The sequence below is a fragment of the Sorex fumeus genome, unplaced genomic scaffold (genome assembly GCF_029834395.1).
Source record: "Sorex fumeus unplaced genomic scaffold, SorFum_2.1 ptg000124l, whole genome shotgun sequence".
NCBI classification, from domain to species: Eukaryota; Metazoa; Chordata; class Mammalia; order Eulipotyphla; family Soricidae; genus Sorex; species Sorex fumeus.
The window spans coordinates 1,693,173-1,711,734 of record NW_026606181.1 but is presented as its reverse complement, the minus strand read 5'-3'; the positions used below and the strand labels follow the sequence as shown (position 1 = coordinate 1,711,734).

Genomic DNA, 18,562 nt, shown 5'->3' with positions numbered 1-18,562 from the left:
ACACAGCCAGCCCGGTGCCAACCCCAGTTCAATTCCTCTGCCCATCTCAAGAGCCTGGCAAGCTACCGAGAGTATGCTATCGTGCCCGCATGGCAAAGGCTGGCAAGCTAGCTGTGACATATTTGATATGCCAAACACAGGAGCAAGTCTCACAGTGGAGACGTTACTGGTGCCTGCTTGAGCAAATCAATGAACAGCGGGAGGACAGTGCTACAATGCTACTGTACTGGTGGAGGGTGGGTGCATTAAGGCATTAAGAGTTTTAATAGTGCATAGAAGTAGCCACTTTGGTGTGCTCTAAGCTTAGAGGAGGTCTGAAATGGTAAAATTCACTTGAGTTCCAAGCTTCAGGGAAAACTGCGGTTCTGCCAAAGTTCACTACTGCTATTGCCAAGCTGTATCAGGGACCCAATTTTCCTGCATAGCCTTGAGGTCTTCTCCGTTTCATTTAGATGTTTCTGAAGCTGTGGCTGTCCGCCTGATGCAAGGTTACTCATTTTCGCAGAAATGAAGACGTTAGACCCAGCCACCGCTTGGGGTCCAGGTGCTTTTGTCCCTGCAAAGATTTTTAGGAAAAGATAGTGAAACAGAAAAGCTTATTATATCTCCAAAGCAAAAATGTGGGATTCAAGGAAAAGGATTTCAAGCCCAAGAAAAGTATGCCTGGAGTGCTTTTAGAATGCAAATTACCTAGAGGATTTTCCAAGTGCTTTAAATTTGGCTCTCTGTGTGCAGATAAGAATTTCTTCCTTGGGCATTGTCAATAAAAAGGACTTCAAGTCCACTGGTTCCTTAATTCTCTGGGTCTTAAAGATCATTGGTTAACACTCTCTGTATGGGATCTAATCTTTGTTTTGAGCTGTCCACAAGAATATTCCTTTTCAGATTATTATCTTTGCAGAAGCTCCTTGCTTTTATGGTTTCTTGAAATTTTCTGGTATGCATCGACATTCCGCCTGACTCTTTACCTCACTTGTTTCCTTTCCTCTGTGACTGGGGCATCCTCTGGAAAGTCTCAAAAGATAAGAATAACTCAGTAGCTGGAAGCTGAAATCATCTATTTCACTCTGATGTGCCTAGCATGCTAGTCACAGCTGACACCTTAATCAAGCCCCTTCTGCATGGCTCTTACCATGTTCTTCATGTTGCTTGAACTGCCTCAATTATGATTGCTCAGGGAAAGTAACCCAAAGAGGAAAGCAGAAGCTCTTTTGTTTTGTTGGATGCAGAAGTATTTATGACTTCAGCTCATATTATCTTGTTAGTAACAAGTCCGTGTAGAATCAAGATAAAGCATAGAGACTTTAATATTAAAGAAGTACTGGTATGGCTCAAAGAAAATATAATGGCAACAATCAATTTTTCAGGGAATTATCCAGATTTTTACATCCCGGCAACTATTTTTTTTAATTTAATAGTTTAGAAATGGAAACAATCATATCTACATGTATCCACAGCCATTGATTCCTAAACTCTGTAAAATCAAGATAGAAAACTAATTTTAATGGGGTGCTGAGGAAACAGTAAGCACTTACATTCTGTGTGGCAGACTCTAGTTTGATCCCATCACCAGAGCATAGAGCCTAAGTAGTTCCTCAACACCCTTGAGTATGGCTCAAAAAACAAAGAGAAAATAATATGATTTGGTATACAGAAAATACTTTAAATAATATGAAAATCTCCAGAATCTTCATTTCTGTTTCTGGTGAAGCATTTTCTGTTCTAGTTTTTTGGTCCCTTAAATAAGAAAAAAATGGTGGAGCTGGAGCGATAGCACAGCGGGCAGGGTTTGATTCCCAGCATCCCGTGTGGTCCCGCCAAGCACTGCCAGGAGTAATTCCTGAGTGGAGATTCAGGAGTAACCCTGTGCATCGCCAGGTGTCACCCAAAAAGAAAAAAAAAGAACGGGTAGGAGCAGAGTATGTCTTCCTGATGTATCACTATCCTATATCATGACTTAAAGATATTCTGTGTATTTCCCACTTACCCTTTACTGTTGATATGAGAGTTGCCGGGTAGTTTCTGTGCCCTTAGTCCTGGCTCCAAAATGAGCACTTGTAAAACTCAAAGCTCAGGGAGAACTACTGTGAGTTTCAAAAAGCATGAGCCTGCGGGACTCGTTCAGTGGCTGAGGACCATTCCCCTGGGACAGCATTCGCTGGTTGAGGACCACTCCCCTGGCTGGCTCACAGCAACAAAGGATGGGAGGATGGGGGAACAGGGCCCCTGGCTGGTTGGTAATCAGGGACAGTTTATTTCATTCTCCTTCTCATCCTTACAGCTCCATTCTTCTCATTCTCTCTTACCGCACGGTTATTTCTTCCCCAGCATAGTTAGATCCCAACTTCTTTAGAGTGTCAATATTTTCTTCTACATAGTTAGATCTCTTCCCCATTACACTGTCAATATTTTCCCCCTATTTACAGCGTCGTTATTTCTCCCTTTTCCCCAACCTAGTTTGATTTCTTTCCTTACAGCATAGTAATTTCTCTTCCTCTCCCTCCTTATGGCATAGTTATATAGGAATCATGAAGTGTGGGGGTACACATAGGTGGGGTTGAACATTGTCATAACAACCAACAGGTGTAAAGCCCCTCCTTCAGGGAAAGTTCTCAGAGATTAACTCAAGGACAAAATCTCATCTGAGGGTTCAAGAATTTCTGATTGCCATGTTCATTATTATTGATAAATAATATTGTTGTACCACGAACAAGCTAATGGCCATAGTAACTGCTTTGTATTCTAAGCAAAGCAAAATTGACTTCTCTTTTTTATAAGTGTCTGTCTTTTTGGGGGGCGGCAGGGTCACACCTGGTGATGCACAGGGGTTACTCCTGGACCATGCACTCAGGAATCACTCCTGGCGGTGCTCATGGGACCATATGTGATGCTGGGAATCAAACCCGGGTCAGCTGCGTGCAAGGCAAATGCCCTACATGCTGTGCTATTTCTCCAGCCCTATAATGTGTCTGTCTTATGTCTGGAAGTTGGTGCATTCATCTCAAAAGGTCATCTTCTTCAAAGAGAGATTCTTAGGAACATTCTGGGAACTAAATTAGAGAGCCAAGCTGCCGCCCCTCACTGAGGCACCTATATTTTACAGATCCTAATTGTTTTAGATAAATGGTCATTCGGGATAGTTATCCATTTAGTATTATCATAAATAAGCTAAAACCAAGACAAACATGTCTATGTAGATATGGCTTTCCTAGACTATTTTTGGAATACTTCAAATCCCATTTACCAAATAACTATTCTCTTCTATTCCATTTGTCCAAGTGTTCATCTGTAAGTGCAGCATAGTACATTTGTGAGGTACATTATATCAGATGAGAGTTGACTGCTGTAAAGAAATAACATTATTATACCCTGTGCTTCTTGTCTTTGAACCCTTCAGTATCATCTGACTGTGTAGCTTTCTTAAGGGACTGTGTGTGTCACATTACTGGGTTTTATTGAATTTGTTTTCAGCTGGAAACCTAGGTTATTTCTAAATGAACTGCTGTCAAGCCAGTTCTACCATCATCCTGCATCTTTACAATTTTTTAACCCAAATTCAAAAGTTGTCATTTATCTCTGTGACATTTCACCTTGTTAGACCCTTCCATTGCTGAGTTAATATCTTCTTATAATAATTTTTAAAACCAGGCTATTTATTAGACTTGCTAGAATATCTTTATCAAATACTTAAGACATTTTTTGGAAAGCAATATTGTGGGTTAGCAGCAACATTTTAACTGACAGTATGTTGATCGCATCACATTTTGTCTCCTGAACATCACTAGGGACTCCAGAGCACAGAGTCCTAGTATTCCCTAAATACCCTTGAGTGTGGCTCAAAAATAATAGTAATGAAATAATAATATGATTCAGTACACAGAAACTACTTAAACTGAACAATAAAACCTCTAGTCTTTGAGATAGTATAGCAGGGAGAGTGTTTACTTTCTGCAAGCCCAACCTACCTAGGTTTAATCCCCAACATCCTTGAGTACCTCCAGGAGTGATTCCTGAGCATAGAACCAGAAGTCCTGAGCACCACTGGGTACACCCTCCATCAAAAAAAAATTAATTAATTAAACCTAAATAAACACCAAAATTTCAGTTCTCTGAGATCAGAGCTACAAGCTGACTCATTGTATCATCTGGTAGCTTATAAATTCATACCAATTTCAAATTTATAAATTATTATGAATAATAAGACATACCTCAGACTTTGTAAACATGAAAGTACATTGGAAGTATGCCAAACTGTGATCGTCAACTTCTGCATCAGAAATATCTGCAAATAAACGTGTACTTGTCTGGGACCCATCTTGCTCTCAGATAGAGGCAAGGTGTTTACATATGGCTGATTGGGTAAGCAAATTATAAGAGAGATTTGATAGTGGGGTCAAGGGACAATGAGGTCCCATCTCAAGGCATCTGAGCTGGCATCAGTGGTTAAAAAAAAAGCTCAAGAGATGATGGTCTCTTCCTTGTAAAACTTTGAGGTACCATGGTTAAACAACTATTCATCTCAATGTTCTGCGTGATAACCAGATGCTCTTGTGTTTACTCTCTACCCCTCCATGTAACTTAGAAATAAATCTATGTCAAGCAAGTTGGAGTCTATCATGCTTGATAACTTAATGTAAGCAGAGTTTCTCCTGAGGCTCATAGGATCTGATTTATTTTAGCCTCACATATCAAGGTGTCAAGAATGGAGAACAGCCTGCTCTGAATATCTTGGTAAAAGCTTATTAAAGAGATAGCACAGGAATTAGATCAATTCCCTTGATTCAGCAAACCCTGATTTGATCCCAAGTTCCACATATAGTCTCCCAAGCACCACCAAGAGTGATCCATGAGCACAGTCCCAGGAGTTAGCCCTGAGCACTGTCAGGGGCTGGGAGAATCTTGTTTCACAGTTAAGGTACACAAGAGGGCCTCACCGACTTGTTATGCAATAAGTGTTTCTTTATGTAGTCTTGTTTCCTCAAATAAAGAAAACATTTATCGGGATGGAATCACTGTTACTAGTTCATATATTCTTTCTGTAAACTGGTTTATTCATTCAAATTTCTGAAGTCTAGTACATGAAAGTAATATTAATTTGTAGCAACTAGTTCTGGAACATTACACAACACAGGTGAGCTTACATTTGTGATTTGAATAGGAAAGACTACAAATCACCATTAACATACAGCCATAATGCAGCCTACACCAGTGAACTAAGTCTCAAAGTCAACTAGATATAATATTGAAATAATGAGATATTATACTGATGTCTACAGCTCAGAATTCTTGGTAATACTGGTGAATTATGACTTAGGAAAAACATTATATGTGTACTGTAAAAATTATGTCCATTGCAAACTAGGGTTCAATAACTTCTGTGTATTTGTACCAAAAGCATGTAACAGTTCATTTAATAATGTCATGTACCACCAAGCCTAATTAGCCAGTTGAAGGTCTTATTTATAGAAAATAATTACTATGTTCAATGACAATTCCACATGATAAAACAGAAGATTAATGTTTTTCTAATAAAGTTGCTCACCCCTCATTTATGTAATAATGGGTCAAAGTAAGCAAAAGTATGAACATAAATATTTTTAAAATGATTAAAGAGTCTATAAAGAGAAACCATTAGCAGAAATTTGTGCATAATATTAAATACAGAGGAAAAAAACTAAATGTATTGCTTTCTCATTTGGGTCATGAGGTTATACTCTTAAACCATCCATTTTCTCTAAAGGAGATCATTACAAAGCTGATCATAATTCTACACTAGATACCTTCTATAGATCATCTATCTTGATCCTTAATCTATGAGCAGAACAAATATGTCACTTCCTTCATGAATAATCAGCCTATATTTCATCCTGTGGACATTAAATATCATCAACTGAGACTAAAGAGGGCATGTATGGTTATTTTATGTTTCAGAATATTTCAAGAAGATGAAATCTCTATCAGCATTGCAACCTTTATGAATATAAAGAAGAGCAATATTTTTATAACAACATTGATTGGATGATCACTCATTATTAATATTTATTGGGTGTCTTATATGTACTATTCACTTATCATGAGGCTGTCACAGCTTCTCACATTAATACTTGAAGTACTATCGTTATTTCTATCTTAAAGGTGAAGAATTTAGAGTGCAGAAAGATTTAGTGATTTGTACAAAATGACACAATCAATGAAAATGAAAATAGAAGCTCTCAATTTTAATTTCAAATACCACTTTTATGTGTTCCGTGTAGTCTTTTTTTTTTTGAAGAAACACTGATTTTTCTCCTGATGTGTCAGAGAATGGAGACCCCACTGTTTTCAACTCTTGAGATTGTAAACCTTCTATCAATGAGTTACCTTTGATTTATACCTTTAAAGTTAAAATAAGCTAGCAGAAAAACAACTACATTATCTAGCTAGTTACCTAACTGTCTAGTTCCCTATCTCTACGTAAGTGTTTGTATTTAGTTTACTAATAAATTTTAGAACACACAAATTTATATTAATTTTACAATCACAGCTGCTCTGTAACACAATGCTTTCTCAGTGATGCTTTGGGGTGCAAGCAATGAATAAAAATCAGAAAATTCCAAAAGCATTCTAAAATGTTAATACTAATGGCGTTCAAATGTCATTTATAAATAGACCATGTAAAGCATTGATACTTTTAGAACTGCAAAAGTGAAGCATGAAAATGGGCATTTTTATTTTAGTTGAAACATATACAAGAATATTTTATTTAATGTTTTGAGTGTGCACACACACTGATCAACATATTTTAAATTTTGAATATTTTTTTTAATGCTGAGGATATATCTTCCCATCAAGCACATATTCTAATTTCCAATGTCAATCCTTGGCATCTCCTGGCCCCCAAGCACCTCTACTGGTCCTGGAGTACTGAATCATCGGGTCTGCATAATAAATCATGTAACAAATCAATAATAGCCAAGACAGTGGCCTCTTGTTCTCTGAGCATTGCTGGGGAGACCAATTGGAAGATTTTAAGAATGCAAGGTGTTTGGTTTATCTTCATCACATTTTTTTACTGGCAATATGAAACAACAGCAATAAATTCTCAACAAAGCAAATGATAGTATTGTGAATGTTAATTCCTAGTACCAGAGATCTTAAGTAGTATGCTTTAATTTTCCATTTGCTAAAGGAAAATAACCCAATTTTAGATGGAAAAAATTTTGAGTGAAATATATGAATTATGCCCATTTAATGATAGTTAGATAAACTATACTTTTTCCATTTTTACACCTCGTCTTATAACATTATTGGTACTTGTGGGGTCTTTCTTTTTTTCATTTTTCCTTTCTTTCTTTCTTTCTTTCTTTCTTTCTTTCTTTCTTTCTTTCTTTCTTCCTTTCCTCTCTCTTTCCTTCTTTCTTCTTGTTTTTGTTATTGAGTCATACTAGGCAATACTCAGAAGTTACTTTTGGCAGTGCTCAGGAGATCATATAGAATGCTGGGGATTGAACCCACGCCAACTGATTACATGGTAAATGCACTGTATTATCTCTCCAACTCAGAATTTTTATGTTTTGAATATAAAATGTGGGATTGAGAATTTAAATACATATATTCGTAAATAGCAGTTACAAGTAGTATATAATTTTGTTTCTTATGCTTTCTTCATATGACTGGATTTTTCATGCTCCTATATTTCACTTACTGTTTTGAAGATTTAAAGTCTCTAATTTTTAAACTCTAAATATTTACAGCAGTCCCAATATTATGAGACTTCACTCCCATCTACATGTACTATTAATCATGTGAGTGGACTCAGAGAACACCACTCATTATATAATTCAGTTATCAGAATTCAAGCACATTTGGTTGGACCCAAATAAATTAATGTTTTCTTTAAGTCATTTCCTTTAAGTTGTTCCCCTACTATATCTTAATTTAACTGCAGACACTATGAAATGAAATAATTATGTGTTAAGTTCATAAATAATTTATCATGATATGCAGACTTTCTTACATGTTTTAATTTAACAGAAAAAATAGACAATACAGAATATAAAGGAAATTGGATTGTAAAACACACAAGAGAAAGATAGCCTATATAAGTATAAATGTTTTATATATAACAGAAATATAGGTATTTCACATCTATAAAATATAATCACTTCGTAAAGCCTTCATTTTCTTCAGTATCTAATAAGATAAAATCTAAACTCTTTTCCTTGAGTAAATCAAGAGCCTTTTAAATGTTATGCCAAGACATCTCAAGGTCTAATGTCTTCCATACTTATACCCTGGAGTGTCTGGAAGAGTTGCTAATAGGACATTTCGCTACCTCTGCACCTTGGTTCTTTTTATTTTTCATCATGTGTTTAATAAAAGAAAAAGGGGAGTAAATTACTTCTTATCACTTATTTAATAAAGTTTCTGATAGACTATAATTTTTATGAAGGCTTTTTCAGTCCTACCTATTTGATTTTTAGTGTTTTACAAAATGGACATAATGCATCTATGTGTACACTCAGTCTGAGGCTTTTATGGTTATTATGCTATTATATAGCATAGCTGGGAATAATACGAATGAAAGCATATGTTGGGAAAGATGAGGGAGAAGAGGCATGCAAACTTGATTTTGTAGTAAGGCATGAACTGTTGAAGAGAAGCTAAAAGTATGAAAATAATTTTTTGAACATGATTTTCAGTGCAGAAAAAAAACTACAACAGTCTGCATCCTTGTTTGCATGTGGGAGGTCTATGCACCACATGGTCCTTTGAACACTTTCATAAGGGACTTACCTGTGCAGAGCTGGAAGAGTTTCCTGAGCACAACTGGGTGTGACCCCCCCCAAAAAAAAACACACAAAAAAGTATGTGAATAGGGAAAAAATTCTGTTTGCATATAGACATTTTCTAAAATAACATTAAATTCTATGTCTCCTTTGTATTCTCCTTTTGAAATTATTTTTCCAAATGTTTATTAATTTATAAGTTTTTTCATGTCAAAAAACTACAGTGTTGTATTGAATTTTGCTGAACTGTTAACATAGATACAAAGTTCAGGAGGATACAATCCTTTTCCCCTAACAGGTAGTGGTACAGGGTAAGTCTGTACCATGTGCAAACTGGGATTCAGGTGTTCATTCCATGGTGTGGTTCAGGAATTATCATTACTTCCCTCACTTTGAGATATCTACCTATTGCTGTGCAGATAGTAATACATTCGGACTGAGGAGTTTGGTCTCAAATTTGAAATGATTTCAGGATTTTCACTCTCACTTCTGTGCATTTCCCCAGGTTTCTGAATTAGTTGCAAGGGTGCATCTAGAGGTAGGGGTGATTTTATAATGGAGAGCTCTGAAGCTCTTTGCCGTGTAACATAGGTTCTTAAAAAAGTAAAAGTTATATAAACAAAGACAACTAATACGGCAAACTATAGTGATAATTATTCGATATACAGCGTCATCCTCTATTTTACAAATGCATAGCATGTTAATATTCCTCCTTCATAGTATTTTTTGAAAGTTAAAATCCATCTTGCTTGTGTGGATCTTTTATTACATAAAATAGTCTCTTTGTCAGTCTTCCTCACTCTTGTTCTTTTCCCCTCTTATATCTTCATCAATTGATACTGTATAGCAGGGTCTCTTGGTGATTTGGGTGCTATTGTTCATACAACATATTCTGGGGAACATAATCAGACTTACTCACAAAAGCCATTGTCAATGCCTCCATTTTTTCCTACATCGCTATTAAAGATGCCGTTTATTAAATCACATCACGACTGTTTACTTCTTGATCATCCAGGGAATTATTCTAAAAATTTAAGTTTACTGCCCAGGTATCAGGGTTCTTGATTGAGTTTTATCATTTCTATTGTAATGAACACAGGAACACAGAGCCAAAAGTAGCCTGAGCAACACTGGGTATGGTGCAAGGAAAAAAAAAAAAGATGGAGAAGGAGAAAGAAAAAAAGATGAGAAAGATAACGTTAAGCACTCAGGCTTCAGCAAACAGCCTTAGTATTCTACCATCTCAAGTAATTCATTGGATGTGAAAAAGAGCATGCAATATACAATTATATATGCACATAAATATCTTGGCAATGAGTGTTGAACAAGGTGATCATATTTTCAACCATTTTTCCTTCAGAATTGAATTAGTATTACCAGCAGCTTCCTAGAAAGATTAAGATGAGAAAGCTTCATTTCTCTTTATCTTTGATTCAGAGATGTTTAATTTCCTCTTTGTTTTTGTTTCTCTTATTAGCAATAAATTATCTCTAGTGTGTAATATAATGAAACTTATGGCATTGACTTGAGGGCTGTGACAACCAAGTAATGTTTGGTATTTTTATCTTTCTTTCCAGTCAAACCCTGTGATATCTATCACCTAACCTCAGCCTTTGTATTATTTAGTATTTCATATTAAACCATTTTTGCTAGACTTTATTTAAATCAGTAATACTGAGACAATTTATCATTTTGCAAATGTATGCATAATTTATAAATGTATATATTTGCATATATGTGTATAATATAAGAATTAACATTTCGAGGACTTTAAATAAAAAAGCTTATCTGAGAGAAATGTACTGCATCACAATCATTTATAGATGCCTTAAGATTGAGATACGTAACATGTTTGCCACTCAATGCCTCTGTTGCAGACCACAACACCCAAAAGGAGAGAGAGAACACAGGGGATTGCCCTGCCACAGAGACAGGGGGGATGGGGGGATGGGGGTGGGAGGGATATTATCCATGGTGGTGGAAAATGGGCACTGGTGGAGGGATGGGTATCTGATCATTGTATAATTGAAACCAAAGCACAAAAAATTGTAAATCTACAACTTTAAAAAAAATAAAATAAAATAAAGGGAAAAAAAAAAAGATTGAGATACGCATTAATTATCCAAATACCTACATCAAAACAATTTCCAATTTTAAATGTATTTTTTAAATTTGACTTGTCTATATTGCACCACTCATGTAAGTGATGTAATCTTATGCGTAATCATTATTTTATTCAATAAATATTCACTGAGTGGCCATCATGTTTCAATAATGTGCTAATCTGTCTGGAACAATGAGAGCAAATAAACTAAGATGAGATCGATCTAGAAGTGGGAAACAGCCCAAAAGTAAACAAAAATGTTTATATGTTTGATTATATAACATATACAGTGGTTATTGAACATCTCTGAGACAAGCAAAGCCTGGTAAGAATGAGTGAATTCTTGCTTAAATATATTAGTAAGGGAAAACTCTCACAAGTGACACGAAGTGAGGAATGAGGAAATGGACGATAGAATAATTAGGAAAATTAGATCCCTCTAGAGGAAGAATCGTATAAGAGCCTTAGGCAGCAATGTAGTTGTCATATTCAGTGTGCTATGAGCATAATGACACAAAGAGACAATAACGTAGACAAACCTAAAATATACTGTGTTAACAAAATAGTAATTCTTGACTTTTCCCTTTGGAATATGTGAAGCTAGTGATGAATTGTTAAGGACTGGATTTATATGATTCAGTTGATTTCCATAAGATTTATTTGACTGCTCTGTGGAAAATTAAAAGAAATAGAGAAACCAGAATGCAAAGAACGTTCAAAAATGTTTAATGAGAGATGGTGATCACTTTAACTACATTTTTAACTGGACATCTGTAGAAATGCTCAAATTCTGGATATATTGTATAAGTAGAAGTGAAAGGATTATCTATAGATTCAACATTAGATGTCAGAGAAAGGAGAGAACTGTACTCTTCTCAGTATAAATAATACCGCAGCATTGTTATTTATGTAAACAAAAAAGATGAAAATGGAGCACGTCTGAGTCAGAAAATAAGACAGTTGCCCAGCGGGTAGTGCATTTTCCTTGCATGTAGCAGACCTGGCCAACCCAGGTTCGATTCCTCCACCTCTCTCGGAGAGCCTGGCAAGCTACCTGTGATGCATTCCATATGCCAAACACAGTAACAAGAAGTCTCACAATGGAGACGTTATTGGGCCCGCTCGAGCAAATCGAAGTACAATGGGAGGACAGTACTACAGTGCTACAGTTTGATATATGGTCCAGAGTAAAAGGTGACAAAGCTGGTCATATAATTTGGAAATCTTTGGAGAAGACATGATATCCAAGTTGTGGGCACAGATTAGGATTTCTGAGAAGTCTGAAACAAAAAAAGAAATTATAAGAACAGTTCCAGTGATCTCTAGGATTAGTGGTTGAGAAAATACAGAGGTAAAATAGACAGAAGCTAAAGAGTGATGCAACATCCCGGCAGAGTGAAATGTTTGTAGGAACAGGAAATCAGCAAAGTGCTGCTAAAATGAAACGGAGCCCTGTTTGAAAAATATCAAGATATTGTCAAAAGCTGTTTTAGTAAGTATCACAGTCATGAGTGGATCCACGTCAGATAGGTTATCACTCTTTTCAAGACATTTTGCTGTAAATAAGCAGAGGAAGAGTTAGTTACTAGGAGAAAATATGAATCAAAGGATAATTTCTTGAGGTTTGGAGATAAATAATAAAGAGTGATGTAATTATTGATGCAGGAAAATTTTATTTTAGTAAAAATGAAAGAAAAGCATCTTTTTGTCAATTGTAGAAATGTAAAAACATCTAAAAATATTTAAGTACAAAGAAGTAGTTTATGAATTTAGGAAACATAGGAGCTCATTGGTGGTATGGCTAGAGGGAGAAAAAATATAATTTCAATGTTTGGAAGTGAGAATAAAAGTGATGCATATTTCTTTAGGTAAGAAGTCATACACAACTGACTAGATTATCACCTATTTGACACTTATTTTTGGAAAGAGATCTTTAATAACTCTCCTTTGGACATAGTCTGAAATAGTACACTTGAACTTTAGGGGAAATTTAATTTATAAGAAAGTAGAACATACATAAAGTACAGAGGTTTTATGGGAAAATGGTGGCACTCTTTGTCAATGACCTGTTTTTTTCTTACTAAACGTACTTGTGTTTTATGCCTGCAGGTTCTTGGGATAGTATGTTAGTATGCATTGTGCTTTCAAATTCCATATGCGTTTCTGGATTGGTTCTTCCTGCTTGCAGTAACAGTGATTGCTCTCTAATCTGTTGCAGTGTGCCTGAGTACTATGACTATGGTCATGGAGTAAATGACGATGCCTATGACAACTACGGTAAGACCTTTTCTTTACTAAAACTGTAAAATCAGAACATCTATCAGTAACTGACAATTCAGAAATTACTTCTTCCCCCCCCCTACCAACAGTATTTTTTTATAAAAGTCCAAACTAAATTGATTTATGTAATTCTAGGGTAAGATTTGACATACAGAGCCAGTGCCAGAAAATTGGACAGATCAATTTTGATCAAAATTTCAAAAGCAATTAATCATAATCATAGATCATTTTCAACAGCATTCTGAATAGTGACTCATGTTTCACTGTGTGCATTGTCTGACTCACTGATTTAATAACAATGATGTGTCATATGTGCTTTCTAAAGATCATTATTAGAGTATACATTTAAAATCTTTTAAAATATTCCAAGGCAAAAGTGGTAGCTTTTAGGATATTTTTATAGCATCTTAAGCTTTGAAAGTGCCAGGTAATGCTTAGCACATAAGATATAATATACCATAAAATTTCATTCTGAAAAGTTTTTAAATAATTGTTTAATTAAAATACAACTTAAAATTAGCCAGAATTGAGTAATTATTTTGAATGCCAATAAAATATGAATGTATATATTACTTTACTTTTGAAGGATACTTTCTGTTTCTTCAAAATAAATATGCAGCTTTGAAAAATAAAATAATTAAATGTTTAGAGCCCCTACTTATTATAGAAATAATATCAAAGCCTCTCTCTTTTTTTTATGAGAAGTAATGTAGATAATGAATGTTGTCTCTGTGCTCAGGACTCCATTTGATAAAGATATAGTGCTTCATCAGAATGGTAAGAGGAAGGTCCATAGATCTGGAGGTAAAGAAAAAAACATCCTTTTAAAAACAGTCACCAGATCAACTCAATTTTCTGGATGTAATATTATGTGAACTAAGGTAGAAAAAGCAGTAGAAAAATAAACAACCATAATGATTGTCATTCATAAACTATTACTTACAGATATATAATTCATCATTTATTTTTGCAATAAATTGATATATTAAGTATCTTTCTCTCTAATTTATAATGAGATAGTTGTACATTGGGCTGGAGTGATAGCCCAGTGGGTAGGGCATTTGCCTTGCACATGGCCGACCCTGGTTTGATTCCTCCGCCCCTCTCGGAGAGCCTGGCAAGCTACCGAGAGTATCTCACCCACACAGCAAAGCCTGGCAAGCTCCCCGTGGCATATTCGATATGCCAAACACAGTAACAACAAGCCTCACAGTGGGGCTGTTACTGGGCCCACTTGATTAAATCGATGAACAACAGGAGGACAGTGACAGTGACCGTTGTACATTGGTGACTGAAGCAACAATTTATTGTAAATTCATCGTGACTGTGAAACCCAGTTTTTGTTTTGCATGGTCCAAAGTGGCTAGAATGCTAATAATTGCTTCCATACATTTAAAGTACCTATTATGACTTGTACTAAATTTTATAATTAAGATCAAAGAATGTAGATATCTTTATTTGAATTTATATGTATATCTAGATAATTATTCTGCATAGACTCCTACTGGTTACATGCTCATATTGTCACTTACATTTTACAAATAAAAAGCCAATGAGTATAGCATTAAATAGCCTCTCTAAACAGCAAATTAAGAGCAAGAGTATAAACTCAAATATATCTATATTTTTTTTCCCTACTGCTATTGTTAGGGCCTACAAAAATCTTTTGGACTCTGTAAAAAAGAATAGGGTATATAACTTAAAAAACAGTATCTAGGGATTTAAGTTTATAAAGGATGTTCAGTTTAGTTAGATTCTTTAAATCCTGCTTTTTGCTGCCCCATTAAGCTAGAGGATATAGGTCTTTTTTGTTATTTTTACATGTAAAAAGACATAATGCAAAATGAACACTATCTTCCAGACTTCAACTTAGTCAGCACCACTCCAATTGACCTCATAACCATGAAAGATGGGAATATTCTAAAAAACAGTTTAAACGGGGCTGGAGCAATAGCACGGCGGGTAGGGCGCTTACCTTGCAAGCAGCCAACATGGCCAACCCAGGTTCGATTCCCAGCATCCCATATGGTCCCCCGAGCATCGCCAGGAGTAATTCCTGAGTGCAGAGCCAGGAGTAACCCCTGAGCATCGCCGGGTGCGACCCAAAAAGCAAAAAAATAAATAAATAAATAATAAAAGTGTAATTTTAAAAAAGAAAAAAACAGTTTAAACATATTTCCAGACAGTATTTCATAGGAAAAGTAGATCATGGACAAATTTGCATTATTCTGTCTCAGCCAGAATGCTCCCATAAAAATACATGTTTAATTTATATATATGTATATCTGTATATATATATAAATATATGTGTGTACATATATATATGTATATGTATAAATTAACTTACTGAAAGAAGAAGGTAAAACTCATCATATGGTGTTTAATGAGTGCTATTTAATCAGAGCAAAATTTGAGCTTTTCTGAAAAGTCTTATCAGGTGACAGACTGAACTGAGTAGAAGATGCCTACCTCCTAGAGCATGTCAGAACGCTAACAGTCTAGCATTCTCTGAGTTTAACAGAGCAATACATTCCCCTCTGTAGTTCTTCCGAGCACACTCTTAACTAAATGGATCCTAAATGTGGTATTTTTGTACTCAGGGGTTGTAACATTGTGCATTTTAGACATTGTTCTTACATGTTACATATAAAAATTACACATATATATTTTTATATAAAAAGGGCTGGAGTGATAGCACAGCAGGTAGGGCTTTTGCCTTGCATGCGGCTGACCGGGGTTCAATTTCTCTGTCCCTCTGGGAGAGGCCAGTAAGCTACTGAGAGTATCCTACCCACACGGCAGAGCCTGGCGAGCTCCCGTGACGCATTCGTTATGCCAAAAACATTAACAAGTCTCACAATTGGAGACATTATTGGTGCCTGCTCGAGCAAATCAATGAACAACGAGGGGCAGTGCTACAGTGGTATATATAAAATAGTGGAATGCTATGTAGCTATATATGTCTTTGCTATTCAACTCTGTTTGTCCTTATGAAAGGACAGAATCAAGTAATTTTCTGCTACGTGGATGAAACCAGGGGGTACCACGTTGAGTAGTCACTGAGAAGGAAAGGGGTGGATATAGAATGATCTCTTTCATATGTAGTATTTAAAGACAGAGTCAGAGCAAATGGCCAGAGGCAATAGAACTGGAAAGTTGGTCTGTAGAACTGAGTTGGAGGAGGTGGGGATCAAGGAGAGAAAAATTAACAGAAGCTGTGTTTGGAGCCTCAGGGGAGGGAAGTGGGTCCTCTGCTCCTCCTGGTTGTGGTATTCGAAGCATTCATGCATCAAGACATCATTAACAGTATTGTAAATCACAGAACCTTAGTAAAGATTCAAAAGTACTGTCAGACTATAGATAGGTAATGAAGCAATTTGACAGAAAAGAATCTTTTAACAATATTTATTAAAAGAGGAATATATATAAGCCTTTGTTCTCACTTCTGAAGATATCGTTTACATTCTAGTAAAAAAAACATTAACTTTCATAAATAAGTTTAAATGGAGCTTTGATTTGCAGAATATGGTCATTTATTTTTCAGTGGCTACATCAATTTGAGAAAAATCAGACCTATGAGTTTTATTTTCTAGAATCACATGGACTTAAATCAGAAAAGGCTCTGAATTTAATGATATCTGACAATTGGTAATAGAAGATGTAGTTATATCTCAGTTATTTACATTGAAAATGTTGATTCCATGCAAAGTAATAGATAATAGTATGAATGTAAATGATTTCTTTTCCTCGTGAAGATGTAAGAGCATTACCAGGTGGACCAGAGGTCATTGCTGCTAACTATAGATCTGACATTCCTCTTTCTTCTGCTCCAGGAAATCATAGAAACAATTTTTGTTTTACAAGTGACACCTTCAAAATAACTCTTAATTTGACTGTGAGTCAAAGTATAACTTAGCAACAAGCAATTCTTTGCATAAAGATATCAGTTAATATTCTTTTTAATTATGTAAAGAGGAAAATGCAAAAAACAAAATTCCCCATCTGAGCAGAGTGAGGGAGTATTAAGCAGTTATTTTTTTTACTTAATAACATTGCTCATTTTACTCAAAATTTTAGCCAAAGTGGCCTTCTCATTAATGTTGGAAGACTAGATATATCATCTAAAAACAAACTGATCTTTAGCCCATGATTTTTACTTTGGCCAGTACTAGGATGTATTCCCATTTTACAGCATTATTGAACAAGTATTGATTCAAGAATCAACTTCACATTCAAGATATTTTTATTCCATGTTTGGAAATGTTGATTGGGGGCCAGAGTGATAGTACAGCAGGAAGGGTGTTTGCCTTGTAAGTGGCCGACCTGGATTCAATCTCTGGCTTCACATATGGTCCCCCAAGCACTGCCAGAAGTGATTCCTGAGTGCAGAGCCAGGAGTACCCCTAAACATTAGCGGATGTGACACAAAGAGAAAAAAGAAAGAAAGAATATGTTGATTTGTCAACTTTATAGCATGGCGGTAGGGCGTTTGCCTTGCACGCAGCCAGCCTGGCCGAGCCAGGTTCAATTCCTCTGCCCCCTCTCAGAGAGCCTGGCAAGCTACCGAGAGTATTCAAAATGCCAAACACAGTAACAAGAAGTCTCACAATGGAGACGTTACTGGGCCCGCTCGACCAAATCGATGAACAACGGGAGGACAGTGTTTGTTTTGTTTTCATTCTTTGGGCTTGGAAATATGAATTTTCTTCTGGGAAATTCTTAATTTTTATGTCAGGATAATTATTCTGGACAGAACATGTTATTATTTGGTTCAGAGAAGATGACATTTCACGGGCTAAGGCAAAGAGACCTTTCCAATGCATGAAACATCAGGCAAGAGAGATATAACAGAGGGTAAGGAACTAGCCTTGCATGTACAATCAACCTAACTTCAATGCAGCACCACATATGGTGTCCAATGCCTTGCCAGGGCTGGTCCCTAAACACAGAACCAAGAGCATAGATCGTTGGCTGTAATCCAAAAACGACAATGACAACAACAAAACCACAATACATACAACCTCTTTCCATAGGATAGATTCTATCTTCTACCATGTATTTCATGTTTACCATCATCCATGCTGTATTAGTTCTTTCTTTTTTTTCTCCCCAAAGCAAAGATATCGAGTTGTTTTTAATGTTAATTTTATATGTTTTAGAATTCAAGCTAACTGAAATGGGGCAATTGCTATCAATTGTATTTCATCTGCTGCAAGATTGGGGAATCTCTTTTGAGCCTATGCCTCATGTTGAAGTAGCAGATACATTGACTTAAAGAAAGCCAGGTTGACCTTTAGGGTTTAATCACAGTTGAAATATTCAAGCCATCCATAATGTAATATTAAGTATAAAACCTTATTTTCTTGTAGCTACACCTATGGTAGAAAAAACTACACACATGGGTGTAGTT

The 18,562-nt window shown here is 35.8% G+C and overlaps 1 protein-coding gene across 2 annotated transcripts in view; it reads left to right on the top strand.

Moving 5' to 3' along the window:
* KHDRBS2 (KH RNA binding domain containing, signal transduction associated 2) overlaps positions 1 to 18,562 on the top strand; it is a 535,359-nt gene that overhangs the window by 500,135 nt on the left and 16,662 nt on the right. For both annotated transcript variants that reach the window (XR_008795493.1, XM_056137375.1), the window contains exon 8: positions 13,091 to 13,149. Coding sequence is in view for 1 of the 2 variants with exons in the window: in XM_056137375.1 (XP_055993350.1) it covers positions 13,091 to 13,149 (59 nt within the window). In the remaining variant the exon portion in view is untranslated. The remainder of the gene's footprint in view (positions 1 to 13,090; positions 13,150 to 18,562) is intronic.